Below are 24,719 nucleotides of genomic sequence, written 5' to 3'. Positions count from 1 at the left end.
TTTATGCAGGTTAAGTTGACAGTTAAGCTTGTTCTATTTCTTTTAATGGTAGGTTGCTTATATTATTTTGTATATATTGTGAGGAACCAAAGTCGTCCCTCGTTTTAGCCTCACATGTTTTCCGTCTCTGAGGAGGTGGCTGTGGAGTAAATTCGACTAAAAGAGTTAGAATTACAGTAAAAAGAAATTAAGTAAAGTGAAACTAGAATAGTTAGCTTAAGCCGAGGTTTAGTCAAGTTTGTGAGTTAGAGTAAAGAGGGAGTTGATCGCGAGGTGAGCGAAGGAGTGGACGTGCGGTTACAACGATGGTGGTGCTAGGCCTTTAGATTAAGAAAAATGAACTTACCTTTGATACAGAAAAGGAAATTGTAAATGTAAACGAAGAAATCCTGAAATATAATTCTCTAAGAAAAGAATACTTTGCAGAAATTTCTTGTGAAAGGAAACCTGGAGACGCTGGGCTACCGCAGCACCAGGTTTTGGGCAAAAACAGGCCCTCACAATATAATAATTAAGTCGTAAGATGAATTCATCTTTTTTTGGCCTTATTTTGTTTCTAAGTGATGAACAAAAATCTGGTTTTTTCAATTATTGTTTAAGAAACTTTAACCTTAGGATCTGTGTGACAAGTTTTGAGAATGAAACATAGCAATCGAAGTAATCGAAGAACTTACCCTTTTCCATCTACACTTCTGAATATCTCGTTAATATGTAGTCCGCTTTTTGAGCTGGTTTTACAAAAACGAATGAATTCGGAATGTTTTGTGTTCTGTGCTTTCTTCATTATTATCTTGGCTTTCTTTTTTTTTTTACATAATTATTTACATTATTATTGATAAATTTTGTTGCCGTTTTACCGTTGCAACACAAATAGTTAATTGTCTTTTTTGTCCACATTGCATGTATTTGTAATTTTGAAAATATTTCTATATATATTAAAATATATGTTTATATTTATATATATAATATTATAAAAACTAAGATTTTTTGTTTGCAAAGTTGCTATTTTATATTAAAATTAAGCAAAAAGAAGAACATTTTCCTATTATAAACATGCATGCACTTGGTATGATAATTAATCAATTCATATACTTCTAAAAATAAAATATTACAGAAATAGACAGGATTTTCTAATTAGTTTTAGATTGCGCTTTACTCGACTTTTTTTTTCTCTGAATGTTAAGCAATCGTGAAGCTATTAGGCTATTGTTGAGTGAACTTTTCCTCGAATATTACTTTATAAGTAATTTATTTAACCAGATAACAACATTTCTGATTTTATTGTTTCAACGCAATACATCCTTTAAAATGAAACTTTAACGTTTTTTTGGTATGTTGAACGTATTGATTTATAAGTTTAAGTTTGAGCTTTTCGGGCATTTTTTTGTTCTTATATACAAAATTTTTTTTTAAATTTAGACATCAATTGTTCTGATGTGTGAAGTGTATACCCGTATATAAAGCATTGTTGTTATATGGTGCGCTTATACTTATCTTCTAAATACTGTTAGCGGAACGTTAAATAAAAAGGAAGGGCACGGTTATTCTCTGATTTTTATACACTTTCAACTTTATACGTTTTTTCTATTATCTTTTTTTTAACTTTTCAATGAAACTTTACAAATATATATATAACTTAACGCAGTTTATAAACTCTATAAAGGAGTTTTATGGCTAAAATGTGAATATATAGAGCCGGGGGAATCAATAATATCACTGAACTGAATGAATAATCAAATCGCAAAATTGACTTAAACATAAGTTTTACTTTTTTAATTAAGTGCGCTACCGATTTTAAAAAAAAAAAAAAAAAAAAAAAAAAAAAACAAATAATAAACTGCTCTTTATTGGATTTTTACTTAGAAATTAAAATTTGTTGTGCTATATAGATTTGCAGTACACAACATAAATATACGTACATGTATCTAACATTTACTTTTAATAATTTTTTTTATTTTAGTCGGAAACTCAAACAATAATTTTTTGTAAATTTTCGTACTTTACATTTTACCCGAATCGATCATGTCTACATTGATTTTATAGGATACATAAGGGTAATATTCAGCATGACCCAAACCCAGGCCAGGTATATCGACATTCTGCAAATATTTGAGGAAAAAGAATTTCATTCTTTAGATTACATATTTGAATACTTTAGATATTTTTTTTAATATTATTTACATCAATACCGCTGGCTTGGGCACCAGCGGAAGAACCGTCCAAATGTCCATACAATTGGTTCAAACATTCACGCAAACGTTTAATACTCTTTTTATGAGGTTGAATGAGTATAGCTTGGAAATTGACTGGCAAACCATATCTACGAAATGAAAAAATATAAACAATTATACCTTACAATAAAGGAAATAAGTTACCTTAAAACCGATTCAACAAAGACGCGTAAGGCTTTCACATGTATTAAAGCACAGAAAGCTTCACTGAAATTCACCTTCAACCACCTAACCAAAGGGCCCTATTTATATACACAAAGTAAACAGTTGCATTATATTTTAAAAGTAAGCACAAATGTTATTGATGGATCACATACAAACTGTTTTTTCTTATCGGTAATCAGTTTTGTAATTTCGTTTTTACCGGCTGTCAACTCTTCTTCATTATAAACGAAATCACGTACGATAAATTTTTTTTCACGTGCATGCAATTTAAACTCTTCAGTGACTTTCTTAAACAGAGTAACATTGTATAAACAATAATCATTATCCTGAGTGATTAGTGTGGACGAGCGTGGAACTATCATGTCGGTGATTTTTTCATAATTAGCAATCCATTCCTGACAATGGATTCTAAAATAATAAGAAGTGAAATGAATGCTCTCACGGTTCACAAATAATTTAGTTAATGATTCTTTTCAGGAAAAACACTTACTTTGGCACAATCACTAACAAAGTAGTCAAATATTCAGAATCCAATATGAAATGATCTTTTTTAACCAAATCAGCTAGATTACGAGTCAACAGACTACCTCTGAAATTAAAAAAAAAAATAAATAAATAACTAAAACAACATAATATGTCAGGGATGGTTTGCGCAAAAGTAAATAAGTTGCAAGTCGATCTTATGATCGATGTTGTTCCGGAATGCCAGCATCACAAAAAAAAATAAAAATAATGAAAGTTACGAAGAGAGGAATTGGGAAATGTCTTTTACCGAAGAAATTCATTAAATTATGTGTTCTGCGATACGCCAGGTTTACTCCAAATGTACGATGAGGTCATAAAGTGTTTGTTTACCAAGTATCGCAGTCCAAGCTTGGTGGACGGCGGACGCTGATAAATTCAGTAAAGAGGCAAACATCTGTAAATATCCCGTAGATTATAGAGTTTTCTGCTCACAATCGATCAGTATAATAAAAGGTGGCCGTATCTCAAGTCCTTCTGGGTGTTGCATTATATCCGCATAAATTTAGCATACTCTTATTATACTCACAAGGGCTGCAGGGTATGTAAACTTGCAGGTGTATTGCATGGATGATCCTGCGATTACTATAGAAAAATAGAAAAGCTAGGCTATGTCTATTAATACTACAAAATATTAGGATTTAATTGCTTTGTTTTGCAGAAGGAAACTTTACAGACAATGCAAAGTAACATGTGCATATATATATATATATATATATATATATATTCTTGATCTGTATCAAACATTGAGCCCATCAATAATAAGGAATTTTGAAATGAATTTTTCTCCTTTTTTTACAAGGCTGTTGTTTTAATTGTAGACGTTCATGATGATTTTGACACCATGTGCTTAGATGCCCCACATTTATATTTGTAATAAATTTCATAACAATATCTAGTTATGGTTACACTATTTTAGCTATTATTGCAACGTTTCTAGCCAGAACACTATCTGTCTGTGGGCAAATTTCAGACGAAATCAAGTATGCGTCACTTCTCTATAGTCGTTATTTCTATGACCTTTTGAAAGTTGAGCTAAAAATGATAAGTTGGTTCCGAATCCAATGCTGTTCCGAAATTCTATGCATTTTATGATTTGTTTTGTGTTTTGTGTTGAATATATCCAAGTATTGTAACTTCTGTGGCATGTATAACAAATGGGATTACTTAACTTACGTTTGCTTTTTCTCCAGGTTTTGTAAGTTTCCCTTCAAATTATTATAAGCTGTTGCTTTCGTTTTCAAATCGCCATCGATTTGCCCGATTTGTTTCGATATAATATCGGCTATATTACGTAACGATTGCTTAATTGGATACTTAGCCATATCCCATTGGAAACGGATAAGATATATTGATAAATCCGCTAAACGATAAAAGCAAAGCAAAAAACAGAAAAAAAATTAAAAACCAGTCACGAAATCATTCGTCATATCACTACTAAGGAACACATAGATGATCATTTTTATATATAAAAGTAAAAATACAATAATATACGAGGATAGAGATACCAAAAAGATCAGCAATATTCGCAAACCTTTGTGTCGCGACATTTTATTGAATATTATCTAAAACTATAGATTTTTATACCCTACATCGCTTGTGGTACAAGCGTACCTTAAGTGTACCCGGACTTATACAACAGTTTAAGCTGGTTTGTCTGTCTTTCCGGCGATTTTTGTGATAAGATAAAGATGAAACAAGAAATATTTCGTTTATTGGTAGACTTTATTTAAAAGGTCACATTGTAGAATCATTTTTTGAATTGATCTAAGCTTGTAAATTAGGTACATCGACTTGTTTTGGCCTAAGGTATAACACTATTAAAAAGCGTCAGAATCCAGACCACTTTGTCACTATAGAGTTTTTACTCGTTTTTGCAATATTTTCTGTCTTCATGCACGCATCACAAAATTCATTAAATTTTCGTTTTTCATATTGATACAAAGGTTTGGAATAAAAAACGTAATTACACAACTAATTAATAATAAAAAAAATAAAATCAATATTTATGCAATAAGGCAACTAATTTTATGAAGATAGTACACATATATGCAGGATTTTAAGAAAAAATATAAATTATTTAGACCACGAGATTTGACCGATTTACATAGCACAACAATTTAATTGAATAACAATTAAACAAAGGCATACATACACACACATACACATGACAGAATTTATTTATATAATGGTAGTGTAAAAATGACTATGCTTAACACATTCTATGAGGAACTCTGAAAACCCGACAGCGAAATAATTTTCTTTAAGAGCCTAGTAGAACTTGAAAAAGTTAAATAAAATAAAATTATTAAATACAAATTAAATAAATTATCGACAAGGTTTTATCGCTTTGCCCCTTTTTTTAGCTTACACCACTTGTGGCATAAAAGTACATTAAGTTTGTGACGATGTATGCAACATGCAGGAGGGGTTGAGATAGATCCACCTTTTGTTAGACCAATTTATGTTTGCCGGTCCAATATTGGGATAGTTTGATCGAATTTGACACACGCACGTTTTGGCCCAAGCACAAATGGAATGGCTCGGATCAAACCACTTTTTCGATCCTCTCCCCTAAAGCAATAAATAGCCGAAGTCGGTCTATAAATTCCTCGAAATTTTCTTTCATATCCTTCCATCTCTCCCGGACAACCTAGCTTTTCAATGACACGTGTCGGCACTTCGAAATGACCTTCGATTTGGCAGGTCTACGCAAACCTGTAGATTTCTCTATGGAATATGACTAAATCCTTCCTAGACCAAATCAGATCAATAACATCTTGTCATTATAGAAACACATTTCATTATGTGTTAATAGTATCATCACACGGACATTTTTTCATTAAAACAATTAAGAACATTAGAGTCGAGCAAGGCCGATCGTTACATACCATAAACCATATTGTGTAATAAAATTCTTATTTTTTACGAAGTTACTATTAAGAGTCAATTTTCATCACGACATATTAAAATTTAAACTTTTGTCCTCTACAAAGGATCAATTTTCGTGAAAATCCGTATTAGGGTAGGATACAAAAAATAGGCAGAGATGGTCCAAATTAGCTACAGTTAATTTTATATGTTACATTACCATTGTGATATAATTTTTATCATGAAGCACCGAAAGCTATACTTTTTTGTCGTATGAAGTTCAGTTCTCTAAAATACTACTACTTAGCAACTTTTGGTAAGAAAAATTTGAAAATTGCAATTTTTTTCCATAGAACGGCTTTTTAGGATAGTTTGTGGACAGATTCGAACCATTTTCAATAGTGTTCCTCCTAGGGTGAAAACACGTCACAGTACCAAATTTCATCGAAATATCTCAAAAATTGCGACCTGTAGCTTGAAAATATTTTTACATGGGCAGACTTCAGATGGACAGACAGATTTAGATCAATTGAGATTATGATTCTGAAACCGATCGATATAATAAAAATTGGGTCCATTTTAAGCCGTTATACGTGTTACATACGATCGCACTATCTTAATATACACTGTACCACACGTAGGTGTAGGGCACGAAAATCTAACTTGTTCGTCCATTGGATGAATGTCCATGTTTTCTGTAGTCAACCTATAGGTCAAAATATTTGAGATATTGTAATGGAATTTGGTGCACTGACCTGAAATATTTCGGCTCAAGACCAGAAATAGCCAAGAATGGTTTGGATCGGATCATTTTTACGGCCACTCCCCACATAATACAAATAAATAGCGTTGGCCATAAGAATTTGTATGTAATTTTGGGTAATGGTGGGCGTAGTAGATGACGAATTGATTAGAAGCAGTTTTTATTTGGCCCTAGTAAACATAGGCATAATCTCCTTAGTTCCAATTAATCGATTTCAACATCATCCACATATTATTGCATTCAGATATATATTATTATCGAAACGTTAGGATATTCATATATATATAATCATTTTTTTTATTTTTCGATTTAAATAATTTTAACAACTTTATATAGAGAAAACGTAAAGAAAAAATTAGTGCTTTTTGGAGTGGAGAACGTGTTTACATATATATTGCACATCGACACACATAAATGGCTTGCTGGAAAAGGAATAGTAAAATATGAACTAAAGGGAAATAATTTAAGAGAAAATAGTATACAAGAAGAAAACAAGAAAAAATTAAAACGAGTCGCACAACAATTTAGTGATTAGTTAGAAGTTGAAGGAAGATGGAATGACCCAGCTAACCTGGATGTGGGCTGGTCGGTAATGATGGTGGTTCATTCGAGTCGACATCCGGACTGGAGCGTCCATGACTATTGCCACAACAACTACTCATCGGTGAAGATCTATGAGAGGTTGATGTGAAATTAAATCCAGCATTTAAATTTATTAATCTCGAAGATGAATGATTGCTGTGTAAATATATATACATATATATTTCTTTATGGTGTATTGCCAAAAAACAAAAATTGAGGAAGGAGAAAAAATAGGGAAAAACCCAGCGTGGAACTCGACCACTCCCCATACAAAGGCGTTTTTTGAAAAGTTATTATATCAATAATTGTGGGGTGGTGAAAAAAAACATCCAAAAGCCAGCAAAGTAATGCTAACGATTTACAAAATAGGTTTTTGTAAATGTCACTTGCAGATTAGATCTTTGCTGGCAGACATATAAGCGGTGTGTTCAAAAAAAACGTGACTTTTCAAATTTCGTGGGCTACGTACATTCGATTTTCTTTTTTTTTCTTTTTTGTCGTGTTGGCACTCAAAAAATGTTGACATTATAAAGGTTGGGCGTGTTTTGGTGTGCTCGGTCACGTCAACAACAACAAAAAACAACGACAAAAAAGAAAAAAAAAATCGAATGTACGTAGTCCACGAAAATTGAAAATATAAAATGAAAATAAAATAAAGTGGTCCAATTCATTTAACATATTGACACTGGCATTTGATAAGTCTGCTTTGAGCAAAAAGACAAAAATGCTTCATAGAAGGTCGAGAAGGTGTTCGTGTTAACCACGTTAGTGTGAAGATTTTGCCTAATTTTTTTCGTCAACTGCCATGGCGTGGTGCAAAGTGAGAAGGTCGTTGCGTCTTTAAGGAGTGCTACCTTAAAGTTATGCGCCATTAGCGTGAAGCAATACGAACGATACGGAATTGTAGAACAACCAGTCATGGATATTGCACCACCATAACGCGCCAGCTCATACGTTATTGCTTGTGCCGGATCTGGCATCTTGTGACTTTTTGCTGTTCACAAAAATGAGTAGACCCACGAAAGGACTGAGTCTTTCCACGACTACCGAGGCAAAGGTAATGGAAAGAGGAATAAAGCCATACCTAAAAGCGGACACCAGACGTGCTTTGAGGAATTGGAAAAATACCAGGCATTAGTATACTATAGCTAAGGCGGATCACTTTAAAGAAGACAAAATAGATATTGATGAATACATAAGTATTTTTCGAAAAAAACATAAACTCCCCTGTTTTTTTGAACACACCTCGCGTATGCACTTTATGCCACTAGTGGAATCACTCTATGATTGAGTTTGAAATCGAACACATTCCCGACTACTTCATATACATAAGAAATTTTCATAGAAATTTCCTATATTTCCATACTCGGCGTATTCATTAATTGTTTACTACACTGTTTCTGCTCCGCCTAATTTTTTTTAAACAAACAGATTTAAAATAGGAAAGAATATCAGCGGTCGCTAATGCCGGTATTCTCGGAATGAATTGAGCTAATCGCCCATTTTTGTTTCAATACCTTTGTTTTCCAGCAGAAATGTGTACTCCAATCAACCCAGATGCCATGGAAGGGCACTTTTGCTCACGAAGGCAGGTGGCAAAGTTCAAGGCCACATGTTGCATGGCGGTATTAGTCGATTATTTTACAGAAATATGCCGTGTTTCATATATATAATCTACAAAAACCATGCAATGTATCACGTGGTAGAAAAAGCTTTTCATACATGTTGTATATATGTTGACATGCTGTTTGACTAGCTCTACTACCAAGATGCTGAACTGTTTCAGATATATCTTCTTGTCCTTTGTTTGTCCTTGTCTTTCTCCTCAAAATATTCCCAAACTGCCTTCATATTTACTTCTTTACTTATTTTTTTATTTGTAATTTTAAAAAGTCTTTACTTAGAAAACATTTCCTGGCTCTAACACGTTCTTGTAGAATGAACGTTGATTTGATCTTTTGCAATTTTTTTTAAAACGAACAAATTCTCATTTTCTGCTATAGTACCTGCTTCTCTTGGGTGAATGCGCCTCATGTCTTTGTAGCCACCAATTAAGAGTGCGATTAATATCCTTTATATCATTATTGGATTTTGAATTTCTTTCGGTGTGATGTATTGTAGTTGAACTACAACTACTAAAATTATCTGTATCTGTTGTGATTTTTCCAACTTCTAGCTCATGTTCCGGGTTTTTCACCCGATTAATCTGTTGCTGATCACAGTACAACGTTTCATTAGAATTGGAATGATGACTATGATTGGTAAAGAGTCCCGTAAAATGAGCAAAATTATGAAAATATCTATGATGATGTTGACGATGGTACAGTTGTGACGACCGTTTATTGATATTTTTACTACCTAACATCCACAATGGAGTAGTTGATGTGGAGGCGGAATTATTATTTACACTGTAAGTATTTCTACCGTAAGTGAATGTTTTTGCTGGTACGGTTGACAATGCTTTTGCATTAACGGGACTCCCTGTGCCAGCGTTGTTAAGGATTTTTGATGTTAAATAATGTGTTTGTTGTGCATATGCCGAATGGCTGAGGCTGTGATTAATTTTGTCGGTTGAAGATGATAAATTGTGTGTACAAGTTGTTTCATTCACTGAATTGGTATAAGTGAGCGAAGGGATATGGCATTCATTGCCGGCGCATGCGCAGGTTACATATAGATCGGTTGAGTTCTCATCGAGTCTATTACAGCTACATGCAGGTGTTAGAGGTTCGGATGCTTCGCACGATGAATTATTTAAACAGCTTCCTACTGTTTGATAAGAAGAGCAGGTAGTTGTGGTTGTGCTAAGACTATTTGAGAGACCCGATGATTGATTTTTTAATTTTGAATGATTCTCAGATATTCTATCATCAGATGGTCCGGCACCTATGAATACGTATGCACGTGCAATATATTCGATGTACAGAGTTATAAATGAGGGCAATTGACGGTAGTTGGTTTTTAAATATATAATAATATGTAAAAAAAATTTTTTTAAGAAATTTACTTCTATCTCTAAAACGAGTAAATCTTCCTTTATATTTCTCTATTGGACTTATAAAAAAAAGGAGAAAAATCCAAAAGAGGAATCTAAAAAACTAAATTAAATGAAAAATTAAAGCAAACAAAATTAAAACTAATCAACTTATAATAAAAACTTAAATGACAGCGGGCTTGCAAAGATTTTTATTTTTACAATGCGAAAGTAATGCAGACAGATATTTCAGCAAAAAAACCACAATTGTATAAAATAAAAATCAGCAGCAACAACAACAAAAACAACACAAAAGGACAGGCAATTAAATGCGATAGGTGCAGATTAACAAAACACGCGCAGAGAGAGGTACAAAGGTTGAAGGTTGAAGAGACACATAAATAATTAGAATTTTTCATTTTTTTGCTTTTCATAAATGAATTTGAAAATTCAAGAATACAGTCAACATTTAAGGCACAGTGATTAATAGAAGAGAGTCATAAGAGAAAGAAGATTGATTAATGATGCATACATACATGTTTACTTTTATACACACAAATTACATAAAATGATTTAAAAACTAACTATTTTTCAAAGATAGAAAACATAGAGAAAATAATCAACTACAAAACAGAAAACAAAAGCAAATAAAAAAAAAATGCTAAATTAAAGTTTTCGGACATCAAGTTAGATGTATGTTCTTATATACAAGCTTATACAGAATGCTTGTGTAGAAATTATTGCTAATGAAAGCTTGAAGTTTCTTAATATAAGTCCGATAAGTAGTCGGTGTCTAAATGGATATTAATGCCTGCTTTACCACATGACTTACATGACTTTAAAAAAATTCAAAAAAGAAAACTAACTGTGTAAATTTTTACTGCAACTTTCAAGAAAACGCTCCGAAAAGCATGAAAATTTGATACATTTCGTTTAGTAGTCATCCTACGACCTTATTGAGTCATGTATTAAGTAAAACAACTTCCGAGTATAATAGAATCAGAGGGAAACAATTCCATTTAAAATTGTGCGCATAGGTCATTAAGGACACTTAAACTTTATTTTCAATGAGAGCGAAAATAAATCAAACTAACGTATGGGCTTCTTGAAGAAGTGGCAGCAATAATAATCTGAACTTATACAACTAATGAACGTTATACGCTGATTTGGTCAGCACACAACGAAGTCATAATGCTTAATGAATTGCTTGATAGTCCTAGAGTAGATAGAGTAGAAATATTAGCGGAAGCACATGTCATTCCTGCTGCTACCGAAATGAACTGAAACAGAATTGGATTAGATTACTAAATCGGAATTCTTTTACAGAACTAATTCGAACAATTTTGGGATATAATGAAACAGAAAAAATGGGTAATTGATAAAGCAGAATAGTGGAACTAAGCGGTTTTGTAAAAAGCGACACAAACAAACAGAAAATGGGTTTGAAATAATTTTTATTTTTTATTTTATATCTAATATAGGATAGGTCGTATGGGTATAAGAACTTTTCCAAACGCATAGAAGTATACATAGTAGACGACGGCGTGAAGCCTATGTGTAGAAGAATAAATTTGGTCTTAACTCCCTTTCTTTAACTTAATTTCGAAAATCTATTCTTGACTCCGACTTATGATGTCGCCCTTTTCCTCAATGATGAACATAAAATTAGGTCGCTTTAGGGCTTCTTCTTAAGAAATTTGAAAATTACGTAAGTTGAACCAAGCTATATAAACATTCGAATTATGCTGTCAAATCGCATAAAGATACAATTTGCGATAAGTGCGAAAGTAGCAAATAATGAAAGAAGCAAACTGGCTTCTTTTATTCCGATTTTTTTATTATACTCTTTATATACATCACTTTGGCATATGGTATACTAAGTTTGCGCGAATGTATGTGACACGCAGAGCGAATTAAGATATACCCGCCTTTTATTATAGCACTAAGACTATCTGTCCGCTTAATGTATTTTTCATGTATTTTTGTCTTCAACCTACAGATCGCAAGTTTTGAAATTTTTTGAAGAAATTTGGTACACTAATGTGTCTTGAACCAAGGACAAACGTTATTGGCAATCGTTTGAATTGTGCTACTTTCCTGACCATTTCGTTTATAACAACCTTGTTTTTGAAAACTCGTCATATAAATAAGTGGAGGGTGGTGTACGGTGTTTAATGTTGCGCCGTGATCCAGTATAGTGTTTTTAATTATTCTTTTAAATAAAAAGCCAACTCTGATAGGTAATGAAATGGGATAGTAATGATGTAAGCATAAAAAAAAAAAAAAAAATCAAAAAAATGAAAACTATAATCGTTAACAAAATAAATATTTGCATTAAATACAATAAAATAAAAGAACTCGTCTTAAGATAAACAAATAATAAATAATAACGGTAATAATAATAATAATAACACCCTAATGTTTTCAATTGAAAAAATTTTAGTTTTTAAATCTATTAAAGGAATGATGCTGAAAAGTTCTTTATAACATAAAACCTACAAATTTGGTTATCTAAATTTTTTCTATTTAAACTTTCGTATTAAAAGAAAATTGATATAAAAAGCTAGATTTGAAATTACTTTAAAAAGGTTTAAAAAACATTTAAAAATGTTGATAAAATACTAAATATTTTTTCTATTATTATATTGTTTTGTTTAGTTATTTATGTAGTTTTTTCTTTTAAGCTAAAAACATTCCAAGGTGAGATAGTGTAAGAAAAGCTACCAAAAATTATTAAAAATAAGCTTAAAATTAAAAAAAAATATGTAACTTTTCTACTTACTATTGTTCGCCAATAAATTTTCATGTAGTTTATCTCTTTGATCTTCAAGAACTTCACCAAGATAAGCGGCAACTTTCCGAGTAATTTGCTCGACGTATGTATCAAGTTTACCCAAATCATCGGACAAGCCTACCAACTGGTCTAGGGTACCAACCTGAAAGATAATAAACGAAATACATTCACATTCTTCGACAAGTTAGACAGGAGAAGAAGAATGATGACTAACCTTTAAATCAGGTATATGAAATTTATAATTGTTGCATAAGTTGTTCTGCTTACTAGTTAGATTGTTCATCGTGTCGAAGGTTTGCTGGCAAGTTTTATCGCCAGGAGCCGAGATAAGCCAATACTCAGACATTTTATGGATTTCTATATTAGAAGAAAAAACAAATGATTTCAATAGTAAAATACATTTTCACTTTCATTTATTATATCCTCCGATTTCTCATCAATTCTTCCAATCCTTTGAAATGTTGTGTAACAAAACGTTGACTATTGCAAATTACGCTCCTTTTAAACATTGGAATTCCTTGCACGCAGGTTGGCATTGAAAATGGACCGATTCGGTCGAAGGGCAAGCCTACAGTATTAACTGATCTGAGAAAATGTCTGTTTTTCAAAAGGAATAAAAATTTCGTTTTTCGTCGTCGTTACTCATAAACTAAAGCAAATAAATGTACAAAAATTTGAATGAACATTCTAGGACGATGCTGCACCGTTCGTTTACAAAAATATCATAGTGCATCAAACTTTTTTTTGTTTTTCCAATTATATATATATAAATTCTTAGCCACATGTCTGCCCGTTTGGCTGTCCACCAGTCTGTTTGGGAAACTTTGAAGTATTTGTGATAAAAATTCTCCTGTTAGCGAAAATGAAAATATCGCCTACAAATTTATGAAAAAATTTTGAATTGACCTAAACTTTTCAAAGGACACGCCTACGATGCCTATGCGACAAAAACTTTTATTTTGAAAATAGAAGATACCAGTTGCACCCATTCCATATTATAGAGCATGAAAATTTTATCCTTTTACTCCTTTTCTCTTTTTTAAGATAACGGTGATGGGTATAAAAGATTCGGCTCCGGCCTAACTTAACTTCGCTATTTTTTATTGTCCAGGTGCTTCTGCCATAACAAACCATAAATTAGACTTGATCGCCACAAAAATGGTTGCTTTCATGAGAGCCCTTAGATATGATGCGATCTTTAAAAACAAATCTTTGCTACCCAAATTGCTTATGGATGCTCTGCTTGATGCGTTGATTTTGGCGTATAAAGTCTTATATTTCATTTGAACCCTTATCAAAAAATAGACTTACATGCTTCAAATTTGATAAAATTAAGGCTTTTTTACTAAGGGAAGGGATTAAAAGAATTATTCCATCCGATCCAGAGTTTTTATCCCAGTCTAGAATTCCGAAAAACCGTTACTAAGCGATTTTTGTCGCGAAATCCAAGGAATGTTTCGATCCGAACCATTTTCTATAGCGTTCGTCCTTGGGCCAAACCACGTCCACATACCAAATTTTATCAATCAAATTATAGGTTGAACACAAGAACACATAAATAGATATCAGACAGACAGTCTTGTGTCTTCATTCAGAAAATGAGTCTGAATCGATCCGTACAATAAAAGATGAATTTATCGCAAATCCTCACAAGGCCGGTACAACTATCCGCACAAACTTAATACAAGAAACGTTATATAGCAATATATAAATTATCAGATATAGAATAACATCATTTATTCTATGAGCAAATGGAAGGGAAAGACTAACAATTTTTCTAATTTAATTAATTGTCGCATTTATATAAAAAACGAATTGAATTTAGATAAAACTCTAAACATAAGATATCGATTTACATTTTAAAGTTTAAAAGCATTTCCTTCTAAAAGCAAAGCAAACGTAAAGGCAGGAAAGCTCTTATTTATTCCATTTTGTTGACAGTTTGCAAAAGCACGTTACGTACTAGGCATTAAATTGAATGTTTATAGCAAAAGTTGCAATGAATAAATGTTAATAGAAATCGAAATATAAATTTTGTTATTTCATTTATTGATTTATTAAGTAACAATAAAGCCATAGGGCCGCCTTATTATTACATTTCATGTGCAACAGATTCATGTCCATAGATACATTTTCATCAATAAATCTCCTTGTTTTCCTTAGTCAAGGACAAATTAAGTTATTTAAGAGCGTTTGATGAATTGCTAATGCTTACGCCCATCGAATGTGGAAATAGACAGATATACAGACACATATAACTCATATTGAGCGGTGATGGGGAGTGTCTGCATGGAAAAGAGACATCGATTGAAATAAATAATTAAATAGATTGATTGATTGTAGATATTGCTTCCCAGGTGTGACAGACATTAACTCTTTATTAATATTTCAATAGAAGTTCATTCATGTCCGCATGCATGCCCGCAAACATACATATATGTAGTCACTTTTAGATTATACTATACATACCCGTTTATTAATCACAGTTAAAATTATATTCTGAATTAAATTTACATTGCAAACATACTTGAAGTTTACATATATTTTTAACATTTTTTTTTCTTTCAATAAAAATTGAATTTAATGTTTGGTGAGAACTTCTCGTTTTCGCTTATTTTTTAGCAGCAAACAAATAATTTATTTTATTTAAATTTACTTTGTCATGTTCTAAAAGAGCCTGATACATTTAACCATCAAAATACAACTAAATATTCGTCAAGGTTTTCACTTATATTTTAAGCGAAAACATTTACCATGCATCAATCAAAAATTGACAAAAGGAAGGCAAAGCAATAGCTACAACAAATGGACAACATAGAAGCAAAGAGGTTGTATCAGCAACAACTGCTACAATGAATGGGTGAAAGAGTTAACGGGTATATATATAAGCACTAGCGAATGTAGTCAAACTTACTTATCTACATGCATTGAAAAAAAGAAAACAAAATTTAATATAACTTTTTTATACTAATGCCAGGCAAACAAGTGCCGGAAAAGGACGTTACGTTAAACAAAATGAAGAAACGTATTCAAAGTAGGTGCGAAATGTTCATAGAATTTACAATAATCACACTATATGCAAATGGAATTTTTGGGATTTGCCCACGCAGAGTACGTTTTAATGCCTAAAGTCTAACTTCAAGCTGCAATGAGTTTCTAAATCTGAATTAATTATCCATAACGACAAATAAGAAGCAATTAGATGAACGAACAATTTTCATTTCACTGAAAAGTGAATGTAAAAGTCGGCGCAATAAAGAGACGATTTTTGGTCAACCATATATATAAAGCAGAAGCTCAAACTTTGAAGAATCAAACTGCAATTGTACAGATCTTATAATAAAACACATTTTCTAACTGCCAAGGTCTCCTTTCAACTCGGAGGAATTTGATCCAGCAAACCGAGTAGAGACAAATTCATGTACAGCCGTTTTATACACTTGCGCTGTTTACAATAAGGATGCATTTAGTTTGCTGGAATCCGAATGACTTGATTACACCAATTGATCAGATTTTGAACGGACTTATCACTTGTCTTATTGGTTCGTCGATTAAACATTTAATAGAGATGCTGCGCTTTATTTTTTGTCGTCATGTCTATTCGTATGCATTTCTTAATTGTTTAAATTTTACAAGTAATTATCTCATTGAAAAAGTTTTCTTAGTTAATAAATTTTTATAAAATGAAAAGCTTTTTAAGCAAAGTTTTCAATCATTCTAGTTTTTCATTCCCAAAAGCAAAATACAATAACCCCGTTTCTACAGCTATTTTTCTCTTAAATTCACGTAACATGCGTTATATCCACAAATGCCATGTACAATACTTGTTATATCCACAAACGCCATCTACAATACTTGTTATATCCACAAATGCCACAATAGCTTTTCATGGTGTAGGATGCTTGTCCTTGTTCATTGTATGTATGTATTGCTTTTGAAAACATGGTTAAGATATGGTTTTTTATTCATCATACCTAAATCGTATTTTCTTCATGCCTATTTTGATATTAAAAAAAAAAAAAATCACATGTTGAGAATAGAGAGAGAAGTCTAGGGTTTCCTGTTAGAAGGCATGGACCTTCAGAGTACTCCGTTAATAATGGCTGAGTTCTGTTGATAATGTTGAGACTTCTGTTAAAACGCACGTGAGTGCTGAGCGTAAAATTGGCTTCTGTGACATCCATACTATCTTGGAAAATTAATTTGTTAGTGATTATAATGTAAAATTTTAAACTAACAAATGAACATTATAGTTGGCAAGTATTTCGTATAAAACCTATTCTCTTTTAGTTAGAGAGTAAATAGGATAAGAGATATAACAAACAAACTAAGACATAACGTAAGGTAGGCACAAGACAGAGAACATAAACTACAGATTGATTTAATTATTGGCCGAATACAAGACCATACAAATTATAGCTTCATGTAATTGTCGGTTGAGTACACATAGAATTAGTTTAAAAAAATTAAGTCATATCATATTTGCTTAATGCTCTCCGTTTGTTAAGTAATAATTGTATTATTTCCCAAATAAACGCTGAAGCGCATTAATCTGCGTTTTACTTTTATGTGCGGAAAATAAATATGTGCGCTTAATAGAAATAAAAGCAAGAAATTATTTAAAGTCTGAAAGGAGTTTGTTAAACTTAAATTTTTCGATTTGGAAGTTCAACGGTTTTCTTTAATTATTCGCCGCTAAAACAAATAGCAAGGCTTTTCACCTAAATAGCTCTAAACGGCAACTTAACAACCCTGTGCGAATTTCATTTTTCTTTTGTTGCTCTTTTACCACATGCCAGCTGTTTAATGATAAGTCACATGACAGTTTGGGTCGATAAATTTTTTGCTCACGGGTTTATGCATAAAATTTGTAGCAATATTTTATTGTATTTGATTTTTAATCAAGGTAGTTTGTGCTTATACATACTCACTACATAACTATGCAAACAACACAATAGGAACTATCAGAAGCATATTTCATTTTACATTTTACACAATACCAATCTAACAGATTGCGTAGATAACACGACTCCCCAAGTTCACGTTATTTTCTTGGTCATAAAGTACCTTTTTTCACTATTCATCATAAAGTACCTATTTTCACTATTATTAAGATTAAGATTCTAGTTGACGACTATTGTCGCTTCTAGGCCGAATTGGTAGCAATAGATTTTTGTTCACGTTGCCTTTCTTTAACGAACACAAGTTATTTTGTTTTATTGTGCTTCACTTACATTTTTTTTTTCAACAATTTGATATAAAACTACTACAGTTTTCTTTAATTTCTTATTACTTCTTTCTTTTTTAATCGCTTTTAATGTTGTTTGGAGCACGAAAGTTTGCCGAAAATATACTTTGCGTCAAATTCTCTTGCTTTGAAAATCAATTGATCAAAAAACGAAATGCGAAAAATTTATAAACTGTGTTTGCTCAACGATAACAGCTGATACCTACTGCGCTATTGCCAGCAGTAAGGTTTAGGGAATTATTTCAAAAGAAATGTTAATGAATTGAATGGATTTTTAATAAGAACTTGTTTGTATATATGTTTTGTTACATAGATAATTATTACATCAAATTAACAAAAAAATTTTCTGCGCTGTGTTGGCTTCTTCTTTTTTCAGTATAAAATTATAAATACTTTTTAAGATGGCTTTAATATTTCGTTTTATTGCCAAAGCCAACGCAGATCGTCGAAAGGCCTTTGAGGACTGATATTGCTATTTTACAGAGTTGAATCTTTGTTTTGCCGATGGCTTTGCATTTTAACAGAGTTGAACGTGTTTTTTTCTGTTAAGTTTAACAGACTGAACGGCGTTACCATTTAAGTTGTTAAGTTGGGCATTTAACCATTTATTTATTATAAGCGACTCTGTGCTTTGCCTTTCAACAGGGGATTTAGCGAGGGCTTTGTTTAATTTGATACCTCATCACATTGAACGCATCGTTTGTGGTTGTTGTTTCAAATTCTAATTTTTATTTACATTCGAAAGAATTGTCGCTACTTTTGCTGCTTCTTTTATTTATCATAATTTATATATAACTGTTTTATTGCTTTTAGTATCATTAAAAGTTTTACCATCGAAAAAAAATATATTTGCTTTTTGGTATATCACTTTTTGCATCACGCCTTTTTTATTCAATATGTTAATGTTATTTATTCACTTTAGCAATGAAAATAAATTTATTGAAATTAAATTTATTAAAAAATGATTTCATTTCTTTGCTATAAAATTTGAAATGTAAACAATTTCGTATGTTTTTCAATCGGATTTCTAATCTAAAATTGAAATGGTTGAATTATATATTCAATGAAATTTGTCAGAATCAATTGTTCAACTGTCAAGTAAGAAAGCAATTTTTTTTCTATAATTTTAAATCTTTTATTCACTTATTGGTAAGTTTCTTTTCTTTTTTAGAATTACAAATCAATTCATTAAATTTTGAAAATGAATGAAAACATCGTATCAAGTCCGCAAAGTTTCTACAAATCTGTCGATCAGAAGCGAACGCAAAGGAAACATAAATTGAGTCAATAGCCAATTTTGACAATTTGACAACGTCGCAAAAATTTACATGTCTTGCCATGAATTATTAAGCCGCCGACGACATAGTGGCATAGCAAGAGGCTTGTGATCGATAAGTATGTTGAGTTCCGACCTTCTATTAAACAAATCAAGGCATAGCGAATTCAAAAGAAAACATATGAAATTGTTTACGCTATATTTTTTTTCTGCACCTTCGAATTGAATTGTAATGAAATAGAAAATTAAAGTTTAAAGCTGCTTTAAGATATTTTGCGAAAATTGAAAAGTTGGCTTTTAATTATATAATACAAAATTACAGTTGATTTGCAATTGATTTTAAAACATTACAGTTTCTTTACAGGCAAGTTCACATGTTAATAAAAATAAATTGACTTGCACATTCAAAGTTCATATCCGCATTCAAAGTTCAAATCCGCAGTTCAAATCTGGAATTACATGATTTATATGAAATTATTCCACTTCATTTCATTTTCCCAAAAATTTTACGTACTGTTTTTTATTTACGCTTGTACGATTTTGTTATTGATTGTATGATTGTAAGTAACAAACATCAAATTTTCCCCTTATTAACTCTCAACTGGCATGCTTTCTCTCTTTATATTTTGCTAATGTTTTTCATACAAATTCAACTGGCATGCAAATTTCGCTTGTTTTTTTCTTTACTTTAAAATTCCTTCGAGTTGAAACTATTAATTAAACAGGTTCTAGTTTATCATGATTCTATTGCAGTTACGTTCAGCTTAAAGTTCATGCTTTCATTTCAGCATTTTCTTACATGTCGATCTTTTCTGAGTTCTTATCATACATTTAATAGAGTTCCTTCTGTTTTGGATTCCTTAATACATCTTTGTTAACGCGCCACTAGTTTCTTATAAATATTCTTGTAATTTTACTTTTAAATATTAATCTCATAAGTTTTATTTTTGATATGTTACAATATAAAATTTGTTTTATGGTTTGGTTTTTTTCATTTTTTTTTGTTATATGAATTTTAGTTTAATATTCAAAATTGTATTCATCAATTAAAGACAATCTTCATTACCCTGGAGACTTTACATTATTATATTCGTTTTTGAAAGTTACTTTGATTCTAAAAGGAGTCGAATTTAAGCTTTTACATTTCACTGTACTGGTTAGAAAGCCAATATTTTAAAGTAGGATTTCAAATAAAAGGATGTCAAGGATGTCAAAATAAAATCGAATTTTATGAACAAAGAACAGCGTTAACAGAGCTGGTCGTAATGCCGTAACTAGTCCTGTTAAGTAGTAGTTAGTATAAAGTTATGCTTGGATTTGGGAGTTTGCTACTCCGTCCAAATTAGGAAACGTAAGATAATTTTTGTTGAAAATTCATGATTCTTTCTACAACGGTTCTCAAGGTATGCCGTACAAATGAGAGTTAGTCAACTAAAAGATACACAATTTTTTTATGTTTAATTTAAAATTTTGTAAAATGAATTAATTATATTTGATGTAAACAAAAATTTATTTTTGTTTTACACTACGCAAGTAAATAAAGTAATTAAAATTATTGTTAAAAAGTATATCGAAAATCTCGTTAAGGAACGCGTTTAACGCGAAAATTTTCAAATTTTATAACAAATTATTCGTAAAAGTCACCATACACTTGAGGCTCCACCTCAAATCTCAGCAAACGCTTCTCGTTAGGTCCAAGATCAAAGATTCTACGATAACCATATACGTGTCGTTATTTCGACTGATGTACCGCTAGATAAACTATTTATGGCCTTTACACAACATTTTGTCTCCTTCTCTTCCTCGGGAGCATCGTCGTCTAATTTAGGCAAAAATGCTGTATCTTCTTGCATACCTGCATTTTTGGCCTCATCAACATTTAATACGGTATTGGGTTTCTCCTGAGGCAGAATGGGACAAATGCGCACAGATACTTGCACAGGTATTTCCATTGTGCAGAGACCTAATTCTAATTTATTGATTAAGGAGGAACAAAAATATTGCCATTTTCAAGACCATGAAACTGGAAAAATTGCTTTCACGCACGAATTGTGTATAAGAGTTAAGCTTGACTTGATAAAAGTTCTTTAGAAGCAAGGAGCAATGAATATTTTTCTTATTTATTTGTTAAATAAAGATACCGGGTTTCGGTTTTTAGTTATTTAGTTTTCTTTAAAATAATTTTTCTTTTTCCTGTCTTTCTTTTAACATAGAAAGAAATTTATCTCACAAGTGATTTTAAAAAATAAAAAAAAAGATTTTAGAAAATAATAAGTGAAGCATCTTCCGTATGTGAACCGCGTTAATTGATGGTTTTGTTTTTCACGGTGTGGGCGGATAGTGGGGTCAGTTCTATTGTGTTTATTTTTAGGGTGAACAATATGGTTAGAGTTGTTTCCATTTTGATTAAAACACCTAGAGCGGTACCCAATGTTCACGGTAAGCATGAAAAATAAATAATTGTTAAGGGTTAAGAGTATTTTCACCATTTTGTTGATTAGTGGAAAAGCCTAAGTTTGTTACACTACCTGATGATCAAATTGTTTATGGTTACAGCCCGTCTTTGATGAAACACATGGTATACCTCGGGGAAAACTGGAATGGTCCAAGGACGGTAAACCTCTTAAGGTGATAGCTAAGGACAAAGCTTCAGGCGGAGGTGAAGTTCGTTTATATTTTACTTGCGCAAAAACCATTACAGAAAGCGAACTTACTAAAAGTCTAAATAACAAAAGGAGAAAAATGGTTGCAAATCTATTATAAGACAATTGTAATTTCGGAAAATCGGGGTTATTTTGATTTAAAATCAGTAAACTCTATATATTCGTGAGCTCTTCTTTTTTTAAAATTGAAGTATATTTCCCTTTCGATCGTATAATTTTCTTTTCTATCTGGCAATTCGCGACACGTAAAGGGACAATAAAGTTAAAATGACAATTGAAGTAAGAAATGGTAAAAGATTAATTTGTGGTAATTTCCAAAATTGAGAACGCGTTATAGGATTATAAAAAAAAAAAAACCTGGAAAATAGAAACGTAAAATATAATAAAATAGGTACGTTTCTCGCAGGCATTCCAATTTGAGATCGGAAGACATTTTCCGCGGTCGTTGCTTTAAACAGAAAAAAAAAAAAACAACATTGTGGATACCGCTGTTATTACCCAAATTAATATCTACGAGCCGGAAAGTTGTGAACAGTATTTGTAAAAAGAGTTTGATATCTTCTCGTACTCGATACCAAAAAACGATCCTCTGAATGCGCGCGTATTTTGGAAAGTACTTTTTCTGTAAAAGATCAAAATGAAAATAAAAGGAGAACATAATATTTCTGGATTTTAACATTAAGACTAAAAGCCAAAATTTAAAATAAAATCAAAAATTATCTTGGGCAAACTCACAAAGAGAAAAAAAGGCAAAGTGATTTAGGAGTTTAACATTGGAATAAGCATCAATTCTGTTAAAGGTGAATTTGACAAAAATGTGCCAAACATTCACGTTCAAAAATAACAAATGAAATGGAAACAAAACGGATTTGTTTACCTTCAAGTAAAGAGCGTCTCAACGAAAAAAGGGGGCTCGTTTTTATTTTTCTTCTCGTATACAAGCACAAACATGCTCATAGGTAGAGCAGATGTTTCTATAGCAGTGTGAGTATTGATTTAAATAGTTTGATTAATTGTTAACACACACATATATATATATATATATATATATGCATAACCACGTATCGAACAATTTTGGGAGGTGTGTAAAAAATTCGACTCAAAGCGTATAGCTTCTTGTTTACATTTGTTTTCAGATATTTATAAGAAGTTAAACTACGAGTTTACTATCGCAATCCGAAAAATCGGCTCAACGGTAATACTTTCCTGTTACCATTTTTCAAATTTAAAAGTAGCTATCTAACAAAATTCTTTGATGAGTGTGAGGATCAAATTAAGTCAAAATTAAACCTATCTGTCTTGGAAATGAATAAATGAATAATGATGGCGTTACAATCCCACGACACAAAATCATTGCACGCTTATCGTTTAATTTCAACGCATTGAAGACCGTGAATGGGCAAACATAGAATGTCCGGACATTTTAGATGTGAAAAGTCATTCCACTTTCAAGAAAAGAAAAAGAAAGAAAAGAAACCAAAAATTAGTAAAAGCAAGCATTCAAAGTAGAAATCTTGTAGAAATGAATACTCGAAATAATTAAAGTGATATATTTGCATTTTTAAGGAAGCTACATAATTCTTTGAGAAAACTACTACTTCTTCCTTCTGGCACTTTCTTTCTAGTATTGGATATGGCTCCTTCAAAGCTCTCCGAAGAGTATGTTGAGTACATTTTAGCGGGATAATTTATGCTCTCACGTGTAGCTTAATGAAGGCATTTTCCTATGTAAAAGTCGCAGCTGTGACAAATCCAACTCTTAGATAATCTCCACGTCCTAGAAACGAATTGTTCACAGATTTGGTAATAAGAAAATAAACTGACTTTTTTGGAACATAACTTGACAGCTGAAGAAAATAAATTGTGTTTGGTATTCAGAGGGGGTAATTAATATTAATATGTTAACCAGCTTTCTTTTACTCATCTAAATAATTTTCCAAGTATATTGCGGATAACATTTTTTCATCATTTCAACATTTGTCTTTATAATATTTGCAAATGTATTACGAATTTTCATTTAAGTATTAAAAGTCAATAACATTATAAGCATAAGAAATAATTAAATTATCGGAGACACAATATTTTAAAAGCAATTCTTTGTCTACTATTGCTTATCTCTGTATGTTAAGAGAATTTTAGTTTTATCAGATTGAATTTCATTTTTTTATCTATTGACAGCAGGTTTGTCCAACGTTTTTCCATTCTTGTCCGCACACATTTTCAATTTTTTGAAAATATTTTTAATTCATAGCCTTTTCCCAAAGAAAGAAACAAATTAGCGAATTAGTTAAGTTATTTCTTTTTAAAGATGTATATATCGTAGATTACTTTATTCTTTATTATCAAACGTAGACACATTACTGATACCCCCAATGTACATTCGAAACCTGAAGTCAAAACTTAATTAAGCGTATACTTGTTAAATTCACTGAAATTTAACTATTGTGTTATATGTGTTTTTCTTTTTATTTGTTAGTTCCATTTCCCAAATGTTTAATTGTAAATAGACTGCAAATAAAGACATTTAAAAAAAAAAAAATTTTATTAAATCTATACAACCGCATATAAATAAAATTCTTATAGAAATAATTCACATGAGAATTATATTCGGACGTATAGTTGTTCGATTT

The 24,719-nt window shown here is 31.4% G+C and overlaps 1 protein-coding gene across 2 annotated transcripts; it reads right to left on the bottom strand.

Moving 5' to 3' along the window:
* Positions 1 to 1,161: 1,161 nt before the first annotated feature.
* On the bottom strand, positions 1,162 to 18,300 carry LOC119641643 (V-type proton ATPase subunit C). Of its 2 annotated transcripts, none has more exons than XM_038040426.1 (9): positions 18,137 to 18,300; positions 13,117 to 13,259; positions 12,891 to 13,044; positions 4,095 to 4,281; positions 2,887 to 2,985; positions 2,549 to 2,804; positions 2,376 to 2,473; positions 2,182 to 2,320; positions 1,162 to 2,099 (listed from the first exon to the last, which is right to left on the bottom strand). In XM_038040426.1, exons 2-9 carry the CDS (start codon positions 13,246 to 13,248, stop codon positions 2,001 to 2,003), a joined length of 1,164 nt encoding a protein of 387 aa, XP_037896354.1. In that variant the 5' UTR covers positions 13,249 to 13,259; positions 18,137 to 18,300; the 3' UTR covers positions 1,162 to 2,000. The 2 variants fall into 2 exon arrangements, with proteins under 2 accessions (XP_037896354.1, XP_037896355.1); XM_038040427.1 differs by lacking the exon at positions 18,137 to 18,300 and adding an exon at positions 15,372 to 15,401.
* Between the last annotated feature and the right edge of the window lie 6,419 nt (positions 18,301 to 24,719).

Source organism: Glossina fuscipes, unplaced genomic scaffold (genome assembly GCF_014805625.2).
Source record: "Glossina fuscipes isolate IAEA_lab_2018 unplaced genomic scaffold, Yale_Gfus_2 155, whole genome shotgun sequence".
Classification (NCBI taxonomy): domain Eukaryota; kingdom Metazoa; phylum Arthropoda; class Insecta; order Diptera; family Glossinidae; genus Glossina; species Glossina fuscipes.
The sequence above is the reverse complement of the archived record's forward strand: the minus strand, read 5'-3'. Positions and strand labels throughout refer to the sequence as shown.